Source organism: Thermobia domestica, chromosome 3 (genome assembly GCF_964235325.1).
Source record: "Thermobia domestica chromosome 3, izTheDome1.hap1.1, whole genome shotgun sequence".
Lineage (NCBI taxonomy): Eukaryota > Metazoa > Arthropoda > Insecta > Zygentoma > Lepismatidae > Thermobia > Thermobia domestica.
The window spans coordinates 62,082,281-62,105,769 of record NC_137456.1 but is presented as its reverse complement, the minus strand read 5'-3'; the positions used below and the strand labels follow the sequence as shown (position 1 = coordinate 62,105,769).

Below are 23,489 nucleotides of genomic sequence, written 5' to 3'. Positions count from 1 at the left end.
TTTCCTCCCACTTTCTTCATTCCACCATTTCACCTATTTGATTTCTCATTATTACTCTCGTTTAGCTTCGCCGGCATACTCGTGGGACGTAAAACTTGAAGATTTCATTTCATTTCATTAATTTTTCATCTTTAGATGCAGGCTTCGTGGGGTAAAAAAAACTTTAATAACTGAGAGTCTAATTCTTTCCTTTTCATGGGTCTTCAAATATTGTGATTTTTCGAAAATCGGCTATGTTCAACTTGGAATATCTCAAAACGGACAGACTTGAAAAACTTCAAAATTTTACAATGTTGTTTACGTTGTAAGAAGTGTTTAAAATTTGATCACTTACCTAGTTTTTGATTACGATGTTTTATTATGTGGTGAAAAGAATTAAATGAAATCTTTGAGTTCTATATCCTACGAAGCCGGCTAGGCTAAAGGAGACGGTGATGATGAGAAATGAATGAAAATGGTGGAATGAAGAAAGTGGGAGGAAAGGGGAGAATCCCGAGAAACTTATGCACACGGTGTTTATCCACCACAAAGTTAACTTAGCGCGAGCTGGGATCGAACCAGGAACCCCACACCAGAGGTGAATGCTTTACCACTGAGCCACCGCGACCCCATATTATGTCGTGAAATTACAAGAAGTGGTGCACTGCGCCAAGTATGATAAAAACTGTCATAAGGCGAAATAATACATCCTATCCTAATATGTATCTACATTTTATTTATACAATTGATATCTAAAGCAAACTAAATAACAATTGTTAATTCTTATCTTTTTCACCTTAAAATGTCATTACTGAAAAATATTGATTGATATCTAACATAGTTTTCGCTGATATTACAGCTTTGACTTGTAGTAGCTGTGAACTCCATTGGTGATAGTTTCCTTGGGACCTAACTGATTGGCGTCCGAACTTTTGTCATCTAGTGATTTGGAAAGCAGTTCTGGGGTCATGTGGATGAAAAAATGAATGAAGAGGTCTTGTTTGTCTCACTTGTATCTTTAATCTACCCGATCCACCAGTTCTTGTCGTAAATGCAAGCTATGGTATCTTGTATTTTCAATAACACACTTTCTTCTGGAATTTTTGTAGTGTTGCAATCAGTGAATTCTTCTGAATATGAGTATGCGTAACATCTGATTGTTGTTTGAGTCAGAGGTACAAACCTATGAATTAACAACGTCTGTGAAAGTTGCTTACAAAGATCAAATCTCCTCAATAATGTCAAGCTGTTTTATTACATTTCTTCTGGTGGTACATAAACAAAATGGATGCCTGATACACACTCATGGCAAAACCTATAGGTGTCCTCAGCTGGTAAAATTTGATTCTATATGATTGCTGCAGTCTTGCCTTAGTCATCTCTCTTTCTGTGGTTCCAGCGATTCCATTGCATGCGCTGATCCCGTATGAGCAAACAAATATATCAATTGTTGGTGAAGTTTCTTTTTTCCTAATATGGGCTGCTGGCACCACAAGTAAAGTACAACATTATTCTTTACTGCTGATGCTACTTTCTTGACTGTTTCAACTAAATATTCTTGAAGTGAATAGAGCAGCAATATTATGGTACATGTTATCCAAGATCACACAAACTCTCACAGCAAATTGTATCATAATTTTTCCTATAATAAAACACATAAGGGTGTAATGTTGCCGGAAAATCCGACCAATGAAAACAATTTGGCCGCGCCGACTTTAAAGAAGGTGCTTTATATATGTACTCTTTTGTATTTTAGTTAAACAGTAAGCTAAATCGGAACTCCTATTAATAGAGTGGTCCTGAGTATTTTATGAATGCGTAAGCTCAAAAAACTACGTAAGACAAAAGAATGTTTATTTTCTAATAATCATTTCCTTCAAAACACGGTTATAACTATTAATTTGTCCCAGTGAAATATTACAACAATAAAACATGCACAATTAAACGGAACCATATGTTTTAATGCCTAACAAATGTAGTATACTCGAAGAACGAACCATCACAATATATGTACTTTAGTTGCTAATAAACCGAATTTTGCTACACATAACGAGCACCATAATTTAAGAAGTAGTAGTCTCCACGATCAATTTTTAACCACCTCTTTCAATATAAACTAAGAAGTTTAGTGAAAATGTGAAATTTTTCAAGTCCGTCCCTTTTGAGATATTTCAAGTTGAACACAGCTCATTTTTTAAAAAATCGCATGTCTGAAAGCCCATGAAAACGAAAGGATGAGACTTTCAGGTATCAAACAAGTTTAGAAAGCAGTATACCAAAGCCTAAATCTAGAGCAAAATAATAGCGGTGAGTTATTATTTCTTTAAAAATTTGTTATCTCAAAAATGACAACTTCAGTTTTCCACACTAACTTTCAACATCCTTTTAAACGTATTTGCTGTTTACTAGGTTTAAATATGCACTGAATATAAAACACTGCATATTTGTCTTTCAAACGGTTTTTGCTTCGAATCAGTGTCTTCAAAATTAACGCGGCTACAGCGTTTATCGCGAACATTTGTAAAGAGCAAAATAAGCTGACACGTCTATATAAAATAAGCGCTCAAACAGAAAATAAACTTCTAGCAAATGAATAAATTCTTGTTTTTAACTATCTGAATATAGTACAACTTTAACATCACAAAATTAAATGGATTAACCCTTCTTCATTATTTCCAACATTTAAAAGTGTTCAAAATATATAAGCTTAATCCCTCCGCGTTATCTAGAAAAAGCTACGTAAATTATTACACGAATAACTTTAAGTCTGTTTGTCATGGTATATGGAGAAAAAACACTAACTTATCAATAAGAATTTTAAATGCTACATAAATATAAAACAATAACTAAAAAATATGAACACGTTTCACACAAAAAGAAACTACCTTCACATTTAGACCAAGACAGAAAAGAGCAACTCTTAAGATTGAAGCCATACGTTTATATCTCATTTAAATCAAAATTAGTGAACAACAAAAAGACATTGACGCTAAATAATAATAAATTTTTTGTCTAGAGCAACCTGTCAACGAATTATAAAATGTACAGAAGAATGAAGAACACAATACTAGAAAATTAAGTCTGGCCATACATCACTATTAGTTATACTGCACGTTACGCCGAAAAACTTAGGCCAGATCAAGGTCAGAATAAGATGAAGGAAAGAAAAGTAAAAATAACTTCTATAGTGTGATATAATAAAAGAATAAAGTAGTGAGACGCAAAGGATGAATAGGGGTGGGTTGGGATGAAGAACAATAACACTAGAAAAGGGGAAAAAGAATTTAATAAAGGTGGCTTCATTATTATTATAATTTTTATAGTTATTACTCGAAGGCAAAAAAGAGAACCCCGCAAAGAAAGTGTGAACAATGAAAATAGGATAGAGGAGTATATTCCACGCTCATGGCTAACAATGGACAGTCTTGTTCAAAGAAACAGAACAAAAAATAGCCACCCACCTCTCTTTGCAAAGCCCTACAATAGTAACATACAAATATGAATTTTTCTTTGGCATATTGAGATCTTTTATTTAAAGCCATTACCTACGCACAGTTGCTCGAATATGGCATTTTAAAGATTTTTTTGAACAAGTCTATAAACATGTGCAGGTTAATTTTTTTCATGCATTTTCGAGTCTGACGGTAATCGGTATCAGCAGAAAAGCACCAGAATTGAACAGATTTATTGTTTATAGGAATTACCCAATGCAAAGTATCAGTGGTCAGGAATCCCTATTTACTGACAGGTCTTATCCATACAATTTTAGTGGTGCATAGTAGAACTTGTTACTCCAGGCATCTCATGAAAAGGTGATCGTAGAATGAAGGAATGCCTAGTCTCACAGTCGTACACTTGATTTGGAAGTAGTAGGTAGTGAAAGAAAAAAAAATCGTATTGAAGGCACAGCTATGGGGATTTGAATGGTGTTAACACTGTGTCCATGATGGAATGCATGAGTGATACAAGGTCACTCGTATCTTCGAAAGTGGCACTAGGACCTGAACATGAGGTCCAACTCGGAATTTTAGCAATGGGGAAAACATTTGAAGGATTTGCAACAATGAAAAGGACTTTAAAATGTTGCGGACTTATTTATTTGAGTTTTACGTCCCATGTTGGTATCCTTCAAGCTAAAGACGATGTGAAATGAATATCGATAATGAAAAGAATGGTGAAACGCTAAGGGATACCCATGTCCTGAGAAGAATTCGAACTGACGACACAGAGATCTCGGATCACTAGCCTACGCCTACATCGCTCGACCATACCAGTCATTTATGTGTTAAGAACAAAAGTTTCATGGGGGTATACCCTGAAGTGTTTGATTGAGCACTAAATATAAAGATTCGATTTTTCTTTTAAAAATCATGGGAGGATTCCTTTTCTCGCGGGCTGCATAATATGAAAAGTCGTAGTTCTAGCAAGGTTTCAGAGTAGTAAGCTGCATATTATCTTATCGGCGAGAGGGATATTGATGCTGGAGTCCAAAAGCAAGGTTGAGACGACGTTCCGTCTGGTTAACAATGATCTCATTCCTCTCTACATTTAGTTATCAAGTCACCCTAGACTCGAAAGTTTAAAGTGTATTTATTGCCTTCAGTGTATTTTAGTCCGTACCTTCTATGTATGTATGTATTTATTAAAACTTCCATTTCGATGTTACAATTTAGTTATTCATTTAGTTTAGTGAGTTTATAACTAAAGAGAACATATTTACCGTGATCTTGATTTGGATTTGGCCTTTTCAGGCTTCTTCCTTTTCTCCTCTTTTTCTTTGACCTTCTTCTGGTCGGCACTTCTGCTGCGGCTTCTGCTATGGCTTTCATTTGGAACTCTGTATAAAGAAATATAGATTAAACTGACACACAAGTATACATATACAGCACAAAATACCGCATTTATCCGTGTATGCCGCGCACCTTTTCTGTACAAAAACGAAGTCAAAAAACAGGGTGCGCGGCATACACGAGGAAATGTAGAATTGACTGAGCCACCAAGCATTTTTAAAATCATGGGGAGTTTTTATTAACCTACTACTGGAATATTGTGAGTAATTTTACAAGAGTAGAAAAGTTTTAATATAAAATGACAAGTTACAGGTCATCTTTCCTCTTTGCATCAACCGGCCTTTCAAAACCACTTGCGGCGACTGTACACTGAATGGATGGCGACTGCAGTACACGAAACTACGCCAACTGGCCGAATTAAGAAACCTGCACTTCGCCTTTTGTGTGAATGGATTATTGAAGCATGGAATTCAATTCCAGAGAATCTTGTCGTCCGTAGCTTTAAAAATGCTGCATTTCCAATGCCAGCGATGGGAGCGAAGACTTTATTGAGTCCAAGGGTGATACGTGCTCCAGCTCCTCGGGAGACGACGGCGACGAAGAAAGCTAGGCATAGGAATGATTTCTGTTAATAATCACAGTATTGTTGGATTGTTTCTGTGTATAACGACTTTAATGATTAAAAGTAGGATGAAAAATACATTGTACTTTTTTTTTGTTGAGAAAATTGATGTGCGCTGCTTTTTTTTTTTTTACTTTGATTGGATACCAACGCAGATGGCTTTGGTACATTTTTACGAGCATCTTTCTCATTCTAGTGCTATACCTGACGCTTCAAAATAACCACTATTTCTCTTCTAAAAAAGATTATATCTTAAATTTAATTTACCACGGTTATGCTCTGTAGGCTAGAGGAGAAGGATGATTAATTTAAGTGAACTGATTACGAAAGAATTGATGTGAAAAACACGAGAGAATCCACGGGCACGATCTTGTTCACAACTAAAGCACATGGCCTGGAATTAAACCCGGATTCCTCGTACCAGAAGTAAGAGCTCTACCTCTGAACTATCATGTCCCCTGTATTTCTTTGTTTCGAGAGAGGAAAGGTGATTCAGCGACTTCGGACTATAATTAATGAATATAGTTATGAATGTAAAAGCTTTGAAAAAAAAAAAAAAAAAAAGACAGTACAAAACTGTACTGAATCATCATTATTTTTACTTACAAATAAAATTGTTTCTTACCTTCGCCTCGCAGGCGGCCTTGGTCTCGCTGCTGGAGAGCTTGAACTGGAACTGCCACTACTGCTTGAACTCGAACTAGATCGTGATGACGACCCTGAACTAGAGCTGCGCGATGAGCTAGACCCACTTGATGACCTTGAGCTGCTGTCAGAGGAACTAAAAGCAAGAAGAAACATTAATGTTTCTACAAGAATGTGTACTTCGTTTATTTCTAATATTCCCCAAAGGGTTAAAGAAAAAACAGAATTTCCAATAGTCAGAATTGTTACTTTTGTCCTAGCGGGCCGAGAGGTAATGTTTGATTCTAAATAAGTAATAAGACATCGATTAGATTGTTACCTCTACATTAATAATACAGTGAAACCTGTCTATCTTGGCCACCATCGGTTCCATCGAAAAGTGGCCAACTTACAGAAAATAAGTGTGATTGGTGTGTTTTCAGAATAGGATTTCTAGTATTACTTGATTGCAAAATTTTAATAAGCAGTGGCACGACAGCTACTTATAAATAATGTATAGAGAGTAACCATAAAAATATACAGTACTAGAAAATATTACTATAGTATGTTTAATATATGTGCATACCTTTCTTTTCCTGAAAACTAGTCTGGTACATTGGATTATTCAGATTGAAAACACAATAATACAAACAACCACGAAACAGAAGCTTATGTACGCAGTTTATTGAAACTGATATTATAGCACATTGAGTTATTCAGATTGAAAACAAGAAAAACAAGTTATAAATTGAGAAATTCATATGCAATTTATATGACTTCTTTTCAGTTGTTACTGAATAGTGGTTCATTCTAGACCAAGACGCAAAATTTCAAAGTAAGGCGCACTCGCCAATTCAAAAATTATGCTCGCCGGTATCTCTCACGTACAAATTATAAGGTCCCCCCCCCCCCCTCGGGCTTTGGTTTGACAAAGAAGGGCATAAAATTTCAAAACCAGACAATGAGGTTCAAAGTAATCAATTTTGAATTGCACAATTCACATACGTTAAAAAAAATCTTACCTTAACCCTTTTAGGATTTCTACTTTTTGAGGTAAATTTTAGAATTTCACTCAAACAGCTACTGCTTCCTTACTAGTTATCGTAGGATCATAGTTCATACCTGTTTTTTTAAAGGATAGACTATACTTTTTAACGGCACCACAATCTGTCCGTATTATACACCAGAAACAAAGCAATTGAAAAAAACAGGAGATTTTTCGAAATTGTGGTGCCCCTCTAGTCTGGGCCTGTGTTCACGTAGGAATCTGATTTAAAAAAAAAAAAAAAGAAAAAAAAACAATACGTTGTTATGCATATATGTGCAAAATTTCGTTCTTGTACCTTGAAAATTTACAGATCGGGAGAAATTATTGAAAGTCTGAAGGTGACCCATTTTTTTCACATATGTACACACACACACACACACACACACATATATATATATTCAAAAAAGTACTGCGTCATTTATATTTGACCTAAAGTCATGGTTCAAACGCCATTTTCTTCAGTATAATAAACCCTTTCCAACGGTATCACTCACATGTCCATATCATACATCTGAACTGGAAAAAATAGGGAAAAACCCGGAAGTATTTTTGAAAATCCAACCAAAATATTTGCTCCTCTGGCCTACGCCTGGGTTGACGTAGGGATCTGAATTGTTTTCTAAAATACATTGTTATGTACATAATACGTGCAAAATTTCAATCTTTTATCTTGAAAACAGAGGGCGGAAAAGATTGTTGAAAGTCTGAATTTAGGCTCCTCCTCTATATACACACATATATATACATATAAAAATTTACTGCGGCTTTACTATTTTGGGCTAGGGTCATGGTTCAAACGTTATTTTCTCTAGTATAACAAGCCCTTTCCAACGGTATCACTCACATCTACGTATCGTATACCTGAACCGAAAAATCGATAAAACCCGGAAAAAATCACCCTCTCGGAACACTTGCGCCCCTCGTGCCTGGACCGGACCCCGTTACCAGAAAAGTTTGAGAAATACCCAAAGGTACATACAATCCGTATGCAAAGTTACAATTTGATATCGTGAAAACTAAAGGCACGAAATTTTTTTTGAAATTTCCCTTAAGAAAAAAAAAAAGTCTCGCCTCTCAGCCCCACTTAGGTTAACCACCTGGTTCCAAAACGTATTTGGAGTGTTCTTTGGTGCATCCTTGACTTGAATAATTTTAAAAACCGGCTCAAATACCTATTATAGAACCTAAATAAACGATCAAAGACGATACTACGCCATGGTAACAAAGTCACCAAAAATCCTAAACGGGTTAAAGAGTTCACGTTTGTCTCTCTGCATTGAAGTACCAGTTGTCGATTGCAGATTTCGGATCAAAGTCCTTATGTGAAGGGTCATTGATGGAAATTGTCAGCAAATCATCCAGTGGCCTACTTAACACTGGTCACCAATTCTAAATTTCTAGTCGCGAATGGCGACCTGAAATTTTGCGCCCTGTTCTAGACATATTTCTTTTATTCTTTTTGGCAGATATGCACATTCTAATATTGTAGTTAACTACCTCTTGATAATGAGCTACAAGTGTTTCCCTCGAAGCAAAAGATGTTTTCAGAAAATCTTGAGGGAATTCTTATCTCAAAACCTCCGCTACCTTTTGACAAGCCCTCAGGTGCCAATAGTTGACAATTGAGATGGTTAGTTTTAACCTTGAGAATTTTCCGGAATTATTAAAGCTCCCCACTGATGAGACGAGCTGATATAGCTAATAGTTTTATCAAAACAGACAGGGTAAACAAATACGTACAACTATTTTCTGAATTCCTGTAGGTGCCTTTTCTTATTCACATCTTCCTTCACCATCCCTTTATCAGGCTAGTGTCCATTGACCTCCAAGAGCAAATCGCGGGAATCCATGTTTCTTTCCTCCAGTCACAAATATAGAACATCTGCCTCTCATATGGGAATACGAAAGAGTTAAGAAAAATAACAAAACGGTATTTTGCGTGGCCAAGATACGCAGGTAAATTTATCATTATCATCATAGGCTAAACATTGCTTCAGTGTGGCCAACTTCCATGATAGACAGGTGGCCAACTCATGCAGTAATAAGTAATGAATGTCTTATGGGAAAATGCAGGTTTAAGACGAACTAGGCCAAGATAAGCACATGGCCAACTTAGAGAGGTGGCCAAGTTGATAGGTTTTACTGTATTTTCACATTTCTGCTGTTTCTTCCATTTTCTCTTAGGTATTTTATTCCTATATTTTCACCACACCTTAATCCATTTCTATTATTTGTCAATTGAAAGCTGAATACTGGTGAATAAAAGCATATAGTTGTCAGTGAACTTCTTTCCACTGGACTCCTTACTATTCGCTCCTTGATGCGTGACCTCAAGCAACTACTGTTAAGTTAGCTAAAAATACTTTGAATAAAATGTGAATCTGGAAAGTAATATGCTCTTTCGAAAAGTTTAATGCGTCTGTAAAAGTAAAGGTCTCATGTAACACGTATTACTGAAGAAATACACAAACGAAATTTTTGCCTATGACACATGAACAGAAAGAATGCATTTAATTCATTTCAAGCTAGGTAAAGATCATTTGTTACAAGTTTCAGTGTGATGTAGATGTAAACCACTCATTTATTCCTATGATACCATTTGAACGAAGTAAAAATGGAAACCAATGATAAGGTGCCACGAACTTAATTGTAGACCTTCTTTATCACTATAAAGTTGTCAGCACTAGACAGGATTAATACGCCAGCAGAACAAGGTAGGATAGTAAGTTTCATTTCTTTTCTTTTGGTTTAAGAGTATATAAAAGCTGAATCGAAGGGAGTAGATTGAAAATTAAAATCAGGGACATTACTCATACGTTATTACATACGGGTACATAATAGAATTGAACTGCCACATCTCAATCAATATTCCGTCGATTTATCACATTCTCGTGTCTTGTAGTTAAGAAGGAAGTCAGATTTGTCACGGATGCTTAATCTTACAGTATCAGAAACAATGTACTTTTCTAGGAAAAATACTATTATTTATTAACCAACTTCATGTGAATTACTACTGTTCCGCACCGGAATCGACCTCAGTGACTTACTTCACTACTTTATATGGTATTTGAAACAAAAACAGACATGTGACCACTCCAAATTGCGGTAACTAATGAAATGTTTTTTTTTTTTTTTCTAATCAGAGTGCAACGATTATCTTACTATGTTGAAAAAGTTAGTTTTAAAAAAAATCAGCTGCAGTATTAACCCTATTTTAAATTACTTTTGAACACCCTCTTTCAGTACCAAACATAAATGACTGGTTTTTGAGTTTAGCGTCGCTTTCAGTAGCGAGGATACACCTTAACGTACCACAAAAAATCCCACTGGGAATTGAGCCCGTTTCTCCCACGCCAAAGGTCCATACGCTAATCGCTTAGCCACAAGCAGGCTCTAAGCCTAAATGAGCCGTAGTAAGAAATAACAAAATTACCAACCTAGGTTTGAACGTTAGGTTCACATTAGGTTTGAACGTTAAATTCATAAATTTACACCTAATTGATACGATTGTATTTTTTTTGAATATCTCATTTATAAGAATAATGCATTGCATTAAATAACACACAGTGTTGTAAAGTTTATTCTAATTGTGTAAAACATATTTTTAAAAAATAATGTTCGTTTTACGGAGGGCCGCAGAGAATTATCAGTCCGCTAGGAGTCCAAATAAAAAATAAATATTAGAAAACGTTGATCTAGTTCTTTTCTTCATATATATGAATGGCTGAGAGCCAGAGTTAACTGCACTGTAATGTTTTCCATTCTTTAAGCTTTGTTTTTAATAGACTTAAATCTGATTTAAACTACTCGTTAAGCAAAATAATGCGTTTATTGTAAAAAAAAATATATATTAATATGTAACAGTTTTGCCCACTATCCACTTTGGCTTTAGACACTATCATGGTTCAGAACTTGACCTGATATACAGAATATATTAAAAATAGAACATCACATCCACTTCTAACACAACTTTCCTTGTACACCCACAATCACAAATCTTGAATTCACTCTAGCAGACGGTTCTACTGAACACCAAAGCTAACCTGAAAAAGGTTAAGTGCTGTATCGCCGCACCAATATTTGGAAATTTACCAGGTGGATTGGAGAATTTATTTTGGTTTGTGAGGAAGACTAGTCAGGTGAGCAATAGTTTAAGTTAAGAAAGTATTTGTCGTAGTCTACTTCTGATGTTGTATGCGGCACTGTATGTGGAGGGGAGAACTATTTGGCGGAGAGATACACTTGTTACGATTTAGTAGCGGAAAGGCAGGTGTGGAAATAGCGATTATATGTCAAGATTTTGTTTTATAGAATTATACAAAAATAACTTAACATCAATTGTTGAAATTGTGTGAAAGGGTACGGTGTACTGTTTACAAGTGAAGCGTTACTAGTACGAAACCAGCCAAAACCCACGGGTTTTCATCACCCTCGGTCACACACATGCTTTCCGTCACTAACACGCCTGCTCCCTTCGGACGCACCTTTACGCTATCCCGCGGCCTCACCAGTTCACCCTACCATGACTCGGTTAGATAGTATTCGTGCTCTTTGTTGGCCACCTAGCACAAGTTCATTTGTTTTTTCGCACTAGTTTTGTCATACATCCGGACGCTGTATTTATACGCAAATACGACTTTTCTATTCCAAATTGTTAAAGTTTACACGCTCTGTTTTGAAGATAACTGACCTAACTAAACTACCCTAATGTAACAACCTAACGTGAGGTAATGTAATCTAACCAAATGACGTACATAATGGTATTTTTCTTCGACTTTCGTGTGGTTCGGTGATACAACACAAGTACCCCTAAAAATGCCAGAAATCTGTCTAAATTTGGTAGATCCGCCTGCTCGAATAATGCCACTCTGCCCACTATACGCAAAAATTTAAAATGACTCATTGCAAAGATAGTTACTTCGTGTAACACGGGACGGTACAACTCCCGGTTACGTATTACCTTGTATCAAAAGTTACTAATTTTTACGGTGAAAATAAGTGTATTACCTCCTGCTACTGCTTCCACTTCCACTACTTGAAGAAGCAGCTTTCTTCTTTTTATCTCTTCCTCTCTCTTTCTTGTTTTCCTTATCTGAAGCGTCGGAGTCAGAATCACTCTTAGCGTTTTCCCGGCGATTTCGAGCCCTGCGTACATGAAATAAACACTTGAAATCATGTATAAAAATAATAGTAAAACAATATTTCTAGGTACATAAGTATAGCAATTGTCATTTCAAATATGTAATCCTGCTTTAGTTATTTTCAAAGTTCAATGCAGATTTATTTGGATTTTATTTAGTTACTTACATTATAATCACCTACGAAGTTTTCCGGCATTAATCAATGAACTTCCGTTTAGCTTCCGTCTATGCATTGTAATGTCTATGCATTGTAACTACAAAACAATATCCATTGCGTGTGTTTTAAAGTTATAATTAATACAAATGAGATTAAAATAAATTCTTTAGTACAAAAATAATACTTTGTTACAGAAAATTATTTAGTACTTCAATACATCCATCAATACTTCCGGTGAGCAGTGGTACCAGCAAAGATTATTAGCTACAAAATACGTGGGATTGAGAAACCATGAACCTCATTCTGTTCCAGTTTTCGCAATATTTTCGGACTCTCAACACAATACAAAAAATACAGCTAGCAATTGTAAGTGCTGTGCTGATAATCGCAAGTAGATCAAATTGTGGGTTGCATTGATGTGTACCTCTAAGGAATGACAACCCTTGTGACAGTGTAAAAATATTCCGTTGGCACAATCCGTATTGCCCTTTGTAAATTTACAGACCGCAAAGCACCGTATAAAACATAAATCTACATAACATTATTATTGTTGTGTTGACGCAAAGCGCTTCTGAATGAGACCAGCTTCGAAACAATAGAATAGAATAGAATCAGTGGCGTAGCACACTTTTGCGGAGCCCCCCGCAAAGTATGGAGAAGGGGCCCTAAATGAAATGAAATTTTTGAGTTTTACGTCTCACGGTTATGCTGGCGACGATGAGAGATGAATGAAATGGTGGAATGAAGAAAGTGGGAGGAAACGGGAGAACCCCGAGAAAACCCACGCACACGGGGAGAAGGGGCCCTAGTTGTAAAGCCGACAGAAGTAAGGTTGAAGTTCTACTTCTTTAAATCTTTATTCATCGCAAGACTCCGGCGCCCCTATACCTCGGGCCCCCCGCTCTGCGGGGATTGCGGGATCAGCTGCTACGCCACTGAATAGAATTTATTAATATGTATATGATTGCAAAACAGTTGCTTAACAATCTTTATAAACAATTCAGGCTGGGCTTCTACTGTCTATGATTCTTCCGTTCATTTTTTTTTTTTTTACATATTAGTATAAGGCGGCAGGTAAATATGTGTAGCTAACACAAAATTACATGGAGTATAAAAACTTAATAAATTAATAATAATAATAATAATAATAATAATAATAATAATAATAATAATAATAATAATAATAATAATAATAATAATAATAATAATGACACACTACATAGCAGTGTCTCAACTTTCAAATATTCTTTCAGCTACTTTTTAAAATTGTTAAAAGTTTGTAGTTCTATGATAGTGGTAGGGCGTTCCAGGTCTTAATAAATTAGTACCCGACTTTTTAATCGTGGTCTTGTTTCTTCAAGTTTTTTTTTTTTTTTATGTGTACGAAATGAGTGCTTTATTTCAACAATTTGTGGTGAAAATATGATTGCATCTTTTTTTGAGGATCTGTACATCTTTTATCCTATAAAAGTAAAATTTATCTGATATTAATATGTTCAGTTCGTGGAATAGCGTTCTGTATGCGCAAGGGAATGTTCGTTTCTTTTTATTAATCTTTTTTTCTTCTTCTGAAAGGTATGGGTGGAAGAATACATTGTAATATATTCTTGGGATCGATTCCAGGAACATTTTTTATATTTAAACATTAACTCAGTGTATAGCGGATTTTTTTTCTGATTTCAGGACAATGTTTTAAAACTAAACACAAAAAGAGACTGAACAAAGCTATGTGTGAATATATATAAAACATACAATCACAACATAGTTTCAACACAATAACTGTGTCTTTATCAGACACCACTCCTTCCACTCCAAGAAAGAAAGAAGAAAGAAAACTTGCACACTGAGAGGAAGCTCAGAACTGTTTGAAGGCAATTTTTTAAAAATTAATTCCTGTTTACTAATATCACCTTTCCAGATCGTTGAAACCCATCCTTCCACAAATGACCGAGTGATTTTACTCTGCAATGATCATCCTAACCCACAATTCAATGCCGATAATAATTTTCGTAACTTGGAACGGAACTGTGTATAGGAAAAACCCATTATTTCATTTAACAACATTAGAAAATTCCGGGGGAAGGTATTAGGTTGATATGAATGATATTTCTGGCGCGCAACTTATCCAGACAGTCGGGAGGCAATGAGTTGTTGATCAGGGTCATATGAAAGTGCAATATAGAGAACACACAATTGCGAGTGAGTTTATTTACTATTCAAAATGGGACATTGTGCAAGCCAAATCCTAAAAATCATTAACAGTGTATTTGGGCCAGAAATGGTGAATGAACGCGCCTTTCGCCGCTGGGGATTGCCAAATTTAGTTTTAGTGACAGGACATTGCAAAATGAGTGTCGTGAACACCGACTAATATCATGTTCGGATGAGTTCCTCATTAACACTGTGGAAGTGACTATCAGTTAAATTTCTATTCAAAACATGTGTTTGTTTTCCCATTATGAAACTACGGTAGATTTCCAAACCATGCGAATTCAATGTTGAAACTGGAAATAGATCTATAACTTCCGGCAACAATAAGAGTGATAATGTGAGAGAAGAAACTTATTCCCCGGACGCTGAATCCTTATCAAAAACAATTTCTCGCTATCTCTTACAATTATTTTTTTAAAAAGTAAAAACATTACCCAATGGAATTTGAACCAAGTTTGAAAGCACTTAATCTTGACACAGAGAGGTAGGTTAACATGTACAGCTATCGCAACAACTGTGGACAGGACCGTTGCGTGGATTGTAAGCGCCCGGGGCGAGAATTCCCAGGCGCCCCACAGTGTGTTATGAAAAACAGCCAGAGTTTATTCTGTACTTCTAAATTTAAATATGGAATATAAGATAAAAGAAGTTGGTATTAGGCCAATCTTTTAAAGTGAATGGCTTTTGTAGTTAAAAATAAAAGGTAATGAAAACACAGTTTTAAATTATTGAAATCGAGTGCTTTCTTGTTTATTTTGAACTTGATACACATCAACATAGTAATAGCATAGAATATACGAATAACGATACCCATATTAAGTTCTAAGATTAAAAAAAAAAAAAAAATCTCGCAGAGGGCTGGAGAGAGTTCCAGTTGAATAATCCTAGACGATGTTTTACATTACCGGTAATTTTCAAGTTGAATACTCTATTGGTAGTCCCTCAAGGATCTAATCTAGGTCCCATGTTGTTTCTTCTTGTTATCGATCTCTGTATATTAAAACTTCTCAAGTTCTTCTTTTTGCCGACGATCTCAAATTGTATTCCAAAGTCAGTTCAATTGATAGCTGTGTGAAACTTCAACAGGATCTCCAGAGAGTTCAAATGTGGTGTGATAGAATAAATTAGTGCTGAAGGTGTCCAAATGTAAATCTCTATCTTTCACGAGGTAAGAAAATTCAATTAATTTTACCTATGCAATAAGTGGCACTTCCTACTTATACGTCTACCCCAAATACTACAAAGATCTAGGAGTAATATTTGATAGCAAATTAACCTTTGTTCAACACGTTGACGCACTAACAAGTAATGCATATATAAACCTAGGTTTAATTTATAGGATAGGACAGGATTCCTACAAAGAATCAACATTTATAAGGTTATATTTTCCGTATGTGAAGCCAAAATTAGAATACTGTTGTACTGTTTGGACTCCAAATATCACTAAATACTCTAATGCAATAGAAATTATACAGTTTAAATTTTAAAAATGCTTCCATACAAGAAAACCAGTTTGCACCCACAGTATGTCCTCTATGAAAACTTATGTTAACAACGAATTTTAGCTTTCAAACATTACAGAAAACGAGATGGGTGGTTGATCTGTTGTTCTTTCACAAATTATTAAATGTTAAAATTGATTGCCCAGAATTAGTTTCAGAAGCATTATTACTAGTCCTAATAGGTAAGACCAGAACAGCAAACATTGGGACATTCTATTGTAGAAAAGCAAGAACTAACATATTACATAAGTCTCCTCTGTGGATAATGTGTGCTTCATATAACGAAATTTTTAGATTTCATGTAGTAGATGCATTTGGTATGTCCGAAAACGAGTTCAAAACACTTGTCAGACAATAACTTCTTCATAATTAAACTATACATATTTGTGTACATATGTATATATATATTAATAAATGCATGTATAATAGTGTATGTTAAACAATTATGTGCACAACACTATAACTGGGCATTAAGCCTGTGTGTCCTTATAAAAATAAAATAAAGAAATAAATAAATTTTACTTAGCCGTATCCTGAATATTATTAAAATATCTGAATTAACATTATTTAAAAAAAAATCATTTACCAATATAATCTGAATTCCTTGAATTTTGTTGATTTGTCGTCCTAGAGCCCCCTGGTTGCGGCGCTCGAGGTGATCGCCTCGCCCACGCGACGGCCCTGACTGTGAAGTTAAATTTTAGTTGTATTGATAGCTAAAGAAAGTGTATCACCACCCGAAAGTCAGTACAGATTTTAGTTTACTCCCTTAACTACTGCGTAATGAAACGTTACATAAGGAGTGTATCGAAAAGTAGTTAGCAACATTGGGGGTGTCGGTGTGCACTTGCGAGGCTGCATAGACGGCAAAACCTGGAAGCACCTGGTCAGTTGAAGTCTTGTAAACGGATAGCTGCGTGCTTGTTGATGTGTTCCGAGTTGAATGGGAAATGTCGCGTATGAAACGGGAAGTGAAGTGGGAAATCCTGCACAATTGGTGCACCGTCAAAGGCATAACATACAATCAGATAGGAAAAAAGTGTGGGGTTCATCATACAACTGTGAAATCGGTCATTGGGAAATTCGGTGAACATTACAGCTTTGAAGATATGCCGAGATCTGGGCGAAAAATGGGTCCCAGAAACCCTGGACTCGACCGTGAAGTTGTGCGGTTGATACACCAAAATCCATCAATGTCTGTGCGGAATTTGGCTACCAAAGCGAGAACGTCCATAGGAATGATTCAGCGTATCAAGGCCAGACATAATTTGAAGACCTATAAGAAGCAAAAACGTGCGAAACAAACATCAAAGCAGCGACAAACGGCACAAACAAGAGCCCGCAAGCTGTATGACAACATCGTGAAGTCACCAGAGCGAAGTGTATTCATGGACGATGAAACGTACGTAAAAGAGGACTCAAAAACACTTCCGGGACCCCAATATTATACTGCACGCAATGCTGGGGATGTATGTGCTGCACAGAGGTACGTTGACGTGGAAAAATTTGGGAAAAAAGTACTGGTATGGCAGGCAATCTGCTCCTGTGGTTTGCGCTCCGGTATTTTTATGCAGAATCTACCATAAACGCTGAAGTGTACAGAAAGGAATGTCTACAAAAAAGACTGTTGCCATTGTATAAAAGGCATGCAATCCCCCCCTTGTTTTGGCCCGACTTAGCAACAGCACACTATGCTAAGACGACAGTACGGTGGCTCAATGAACAGAACATCGAGTTTGTAGGGAAACACATGAATCTACCAAACTGCCCACAACTCCGTCCAATCGAAAGATATTGGGCAATTGTCAAACGCAACTTCCGAAAGAATGATAAACCAGTGCGCAACATGGCGGACTTCAAGAGAAACTGGGCTGCAGCATCGAGGAAATGCACCGTCGAGACTGTGCAAAGGTTAATGGCTGGGATTAAACAGAAACTACGTTCATATGCACGACGGGACATGTAAGTTCTATTTTCTTTGTCATGTAGATACATACAGGTTCTCTATTAATAAAAATGTGGGTTTGCTTCACTTTTTATCTTTTCTTCTGACTTTCCTGACATATGCAATGTTCCTAACTACTTTTCGATACACTCCTTATTGTAAATATTGCACTATAAAGTAGTTTTGTTTCAGCCACAACATAAGGTACTGACTCACTTGGTTATACTGTATGTTCTGATATCGTAAAAGGTAAGAAACATCAAAACTTGATTCGTTTTACAATGAGCACACAAGGTGACATTTACTGTTAGATCTTACTAGATATGTATTCAGATGTACCCAATGATTGTGTGTACGTATGTGTAAGGTATTTTAAAGTAAATATCTCATTATAAAATAGATATATTGTTTGACTGCTTGTCCTGTTATGATTCAAGTTTTATTGAAATATTAACCTATAGGGTAAGAGGGTACAATTTCGAACACTTTAGAAACTTTATTTTTGGACAAACTATACGTAATAAAAGTACAAGTTTTGGTAAATACAAAGTTTGTGATCTATATGTTGTGTTACAGAAATATTAAGAAAAAAGCTCTGTTACAATGTCCATAAACATAATTTTTTTTGTTAGCACAGAAACGTTCAGATTTGTACCACATCAGGTACAATTCCGAACACTGGTAGGTACTATTTCGATCACTTACATTTTCCACAAATAAATTGTTTCTTAGCTTGTGCACCTACACACATTTCATGATACCACACTTGGCAAGACTGGCATCGTATCCAGTCGCTTTTCACGACGGACTCTTCACTGTAATAGCTCAACTGGCAAAAGCCATATATATCCTCATTTGTTGGAGTTAATGCCCTGCTTCTTTGTGGCTGTCTTGCAACTTGAAGCTTCTTTCCTGGAGTAGGCCGGTTAACAACACAGAATTTCTTAGCCTGTAATTCAACAATGTGAGCATTGTTTGTAAGATGGAGCGAGGTTAGGAGTTTTCTTTTACGTGTAGAAGGTTTCTTCTGAGGAGTTTTGAGGATGTTACGAACCAAAGCATTTTCCGGAGAATCGGAGGGTTTTGGTGTAGGTAAGGGAATGCTAGGCTTGTCTTCGCCTTGTGGCATAGGAGAACCTGAGGTATTTGGTGTAGGTGAGATAATAGTGGGTCTATCTTGATCTTGTGATGTAGGTGAGTCATCAATTTTTGATGTTCCTGGTGCACAAATGTCATTAGTTCCAGTGTTGCTCCTAGACTGATTTTTTTCTTCCGAAGACGATACGAACAGGAGGGAAGGAGCAAATTTGGACTTTGGAACAATGTCGTCCGAAAAGGGCATGATTCCAGTACACGCAAAACCTTTTATGGCTGATCCAAAAGAAGCTGCCTCGTTCCAAGCCTCGCAAAAGAGAGGATTAAATCTGAGCTTCGACAGAGCCTCGTTGGGATGGCGATGTTGCCAGTTTGTTGCATTCCTGTGATAAGTGTGCCTTCAGAGACTTGAACAAAGTTCTATCTAAAGGTTGAAGAATGTGTCTACTATGAGGTGGTAAACGCACGAGCTCGATCTCATTCTCCTGGCAGAATTTCATGGCATTGAAATTTTGTAGCTTCCATGATTGTCCAGTATAAGCAGAACTTTACCAGAAGTTTTGTATATACAAACATGTTCCAACCACCTAAGAAAAACCCTTTCGTTGATGTAACCAGACTCGCTCAACTCCACAACTGTGCAAGGTGGCAAACCATCATTGAATTCCGGGCGTATTCTGACACCGTTGAAAATAATCATCGGTGGAATGTAAGAGCCAGAAGCATTGCAACAAGCAACGACTGTCACGTTTCCCCCTTTTTCAACGTTGGTTAGTGACACGATCTCACGCTTTCCTTTTTGACTTACTATTTTCATGGGTCTGTTATTCAAGGGAATCCCTGTCTCATCCATGTTGTATATGCATTGAGGTTTATCAAACAAATTAAAGTCATTCATTACACCTTTCAGAATTCTAAAGTAGTTCCTCACTTCTTCTTCATTCATATCTGCAGCTCTAACTCTCGATAGTCCTTCTGGTTTCCTCAAACTTATGTTTGGGTGCCTTTTCATAAAGGCTTTGAACCAGTCATCACCAGCTATCTTCACATCTGGATTCCATGGGTGCCGAACTCCACAGGCCACATCCACATCAAAAGCAGCACGTTTTACTTGCAAGGGTGTAAGTCCTAATCCTCTGTTTTCGAAATACACTAACCTATTCGCCAAAACCTTCTCTGTTTCTTCCGATAGTACTGTGGGATGTCCAATTTTGCCTGTTATCGATGGAGGATCTGCCTTTCCTTTTCCTTGCCTACACGGTCATGAAGGGTGCCTAGTGGAATGTGATACAATGCCGATGCTCCTCTTAACGATAAATCACCCGATAAGACGTTCTTCACTGCTATTGCCATATTAGAAGGATCCCACAAAAGACGCTTCTTCTTTTCAGTTTTTCGTCGTGGCATTTGTAATGACAAAACACGAAAGGCACACTGAGAATGGTAGCACAACTGGCTGATATGTACCTTGAACCTAGTGTTCAGAATTGTCCCTTATTGGTGTTCGAAATTGTACCTTTCGCTATACTTTATCTGCGACTAAACAGTTACAAATGTTGCTCGTAGATAGCATCTGGTTTACCATGCTTGTTTCCATCATGGACCGTACAACATACTACAGTAAACTAACAACCAACATTTCGCAATTTAAAGCAACAATACAACGTCAAACAATGAGGTATTTTATAGTACGACATTTTCTATGGTTGATATACACACCTTTGGTTGAAGAATAATTTCTGTACGGCCTCAACAAACAATTAAACACACAACTCTATCAGAAACAAACAAGCACAAGAGTCACCGTCAACGCCATATTCTTCACTCAGTGTTGGAAACTGTTGTATTTCGAAAAATGGTGCAAAAGCTTACTGTGTTCAGAATTGTACCTGTTCGAAATTGTACCCCCTTACCCTATTTAAGGAAATAGATTTTGAGAAGAAACTTGCGCAGAACGCCATAATGCATCATTGCCAAATATGTGCGTTTGCTGTGTCAGTCACAGTAAGGCAATACCTTATTGTTTATATCGTTGTAGTTCAAGAAGCGGAACTTTGCTGTGAATTGTGGTAAGGACATCATAGAAAGTAATTTTACGTAGTGAAAGGTTACCTTGTTGATATATATTTACCATATCACAATTGTTTTATAATTACATTAAACAAAAGACAGACATTACTGCGTGCTGTGAACTCAGTTTATCGTAATAGGACAGTAGTTTTGTTTCTAAGGAGTTTGGTTTACCAAAACTCGATTACATATTTACCGTTTCCGTCCGTCCGGGAGACAACAAATCTCGAGCCCTACGGGATCAATCATTATCATATTGGGTCAAAAGTTAAGGAGTCGAGTTTGTTTATCGAGTTGTTACTCAAACCGGAAGCGATACAAATGAACCATTTCTGGTTTTAACGTTGATCGCTACAGAGTAATATGGTAATAGATAGAAAGATGTGGTTTTCTGAATCGATTAAGCGTCCCAACTATATACTGCCTACTCATCCTTAACCCTATACTGAAAAGGGAAGTGATATAAATCCATTAGAATTTCCGGCTTCAATATTGATTTACATAGAGCAAAAACAATAACAGGTAGCGAGAAACTGTTTTTGAAATCGATTTACGGTTCTAGGAATAAACACCATCTTTTCTCTAAACCCCCTATTCAAACGGGAAGAGCAAAAAATTCACAACTTCCCGTTGTAATGTAGATCGCCATTGAATAAAAACAATAACATATACCGAGAAGCTGTTCTCTGTAATCAATGAAGTGTCTCAAGAATATATTCTATCTTCACTCTAATCTCTATACTGAAACCGGAAGTAGCAGAAATCAACCACTTCCGATTTTAATATTGATCGTTATAGAGCGAAAACGGTAACCAATAGCGATTAATGATTTTCTGCAGTCAAATAATCATTCTAAGAATACATTCCATCTCTATTTTAATCCCTCCACTAAAACCTGAAATGGTATAAATATACTAACACTTCCGGTTTCAATAATGTCAAACAAACCAAACTCCTTCACGTGGTATATATGTGACACTAGTATTTGTTGAAGCGTGCATATCAACCGCCTTGCCCAGTGAGTTATTCTTATAAAGTTTGTGGTAATATCACTTCGATATTAGACAAAATATGTAAAGTTTCCTCTTGCCTTTCAGATTTCAAAACTATCCTATGCATAAATATCGGAAGCCTTATAGGACGGCTATGTTCTGTATTTCTTCAAGTAACAGAGCAAAATCGATATATCGATAATTTGCTTTTCGAGATTAGATTCAATGTCAGAATTGATTCCGTCTTGTCCGTTAACTCTTTCTTCAAACTAGAATGTACGGTGGCTCAGTGGTAAAGCGCTTCCCTCTGGTGAGAGGGGTTTCTGGTTCGATATCCGATCAAGTAAGTTTGTGGTGGATAATATCGTGTACGTGGGTTTTCTAGGAGTATTTCCTTTTCCTTCCACATTCTCATTCCAGTTCTTCCATCATCACTCACTTGCCTTAATAAGCATAATCATGGGACGTTAAATTTAAAATTTTCATTTCATTTCATTTTCTTTATTCGAACTGTAAGTATCAAAAAATTAACCATTTCCAGTTTTAACGTTAATTTCCATAGAACCAGAAAGGTACCAGCAACAAGCGGTTTAGTGGAATTGATTCAGTATCTCAAGAAAACATACCATCTTTACTCGCATCTGTTTACAAAAACCGGAAGTGATAGATTGTAAAAGCACTTCTGGTTTCAATATTAATCTCCATCAAAAGAGATAGCGAGATGTGGTTTCTTGAATCGATTCACCATCCTAATAATAGGCTCAATCTTCTCCGTTAACTTTCTATTCAAACTGAAGGTGATAGATATAAACCATTTCCGGTTTCAACGTTGATTTCATAGATCAAAATAGATAGCGACAAGCATTTTTTTAGAATCGATTCAGCGTCTAAAGAAAAGGTACCATGTCCACCAGTATTCCTCTACTAAAACTGGAAGTGGTAGAAATTTAACACTACTTCAGGTTTCAACACAGATCTTAACAGAGCAAAAACAGTAAGAGATAGTGATAAATGGCTTTTTGATGTGAATAGATTCTTAAAAGCATAACTTCCATCTCGATACTTCTTTCTCTATGCAAACTAGAAATGATAGAAATCTACGGTTTCCATAGTGAAAAATGGTAATGGATAGAGAGAAAGTTTTTTTTTTTTTTAATAAAATTGAATTTAGGATCGCAAGAATAAGTTCAATTTCCGATTTTATCCCTCTATTGCACCCAAAAGTTGTAGAAATAAATTACTACATCAGGTTCTAATATTGATTTCTACAATGAAACGGTAATAGGGGCTACAAATAGTTTATGGTATTTATT

The 23,489-nt window shown here is 36.3% G+C and overlaps 1 protein-coding gene across 1 annotated transcript in view; it reads right to left on the bottom strand.

Annotated features, from left to right (window-relative positions):
• The window catches only part of LOC145680438 (uncharacterized), a 34,431-nt gene extending 21,848 nt beyond the window's left edge, over positions 1-12,583 (bottom strand). The window contains exons 1-4 of the mRNA XM_081750969.1: positions 12,371-12,583; positions 12,071-12,208; positions 6,017-6,172; positions 4,700-4,816 (exon numbers count right to left, since the gene is read on the bottom strand). Coding sequence (XP_081607095.1) covers positions 4,700-4,816; positions 6,017-6,172; positions 12,071-12,208; positions 12,371-12,372 — 413 coding nt within the window. The 5' untranslated portion in view covers positions 12,373-12,583. The remainder of the gene's footprint in view (positions 1-4,699; positions 4,817-6,016; positions 6,173-12,070; positions 12,209-12,370) is intronic.
• Between the last annotated feature and the right edge of the window lie 10,906 nt (positions 12,584-23,489).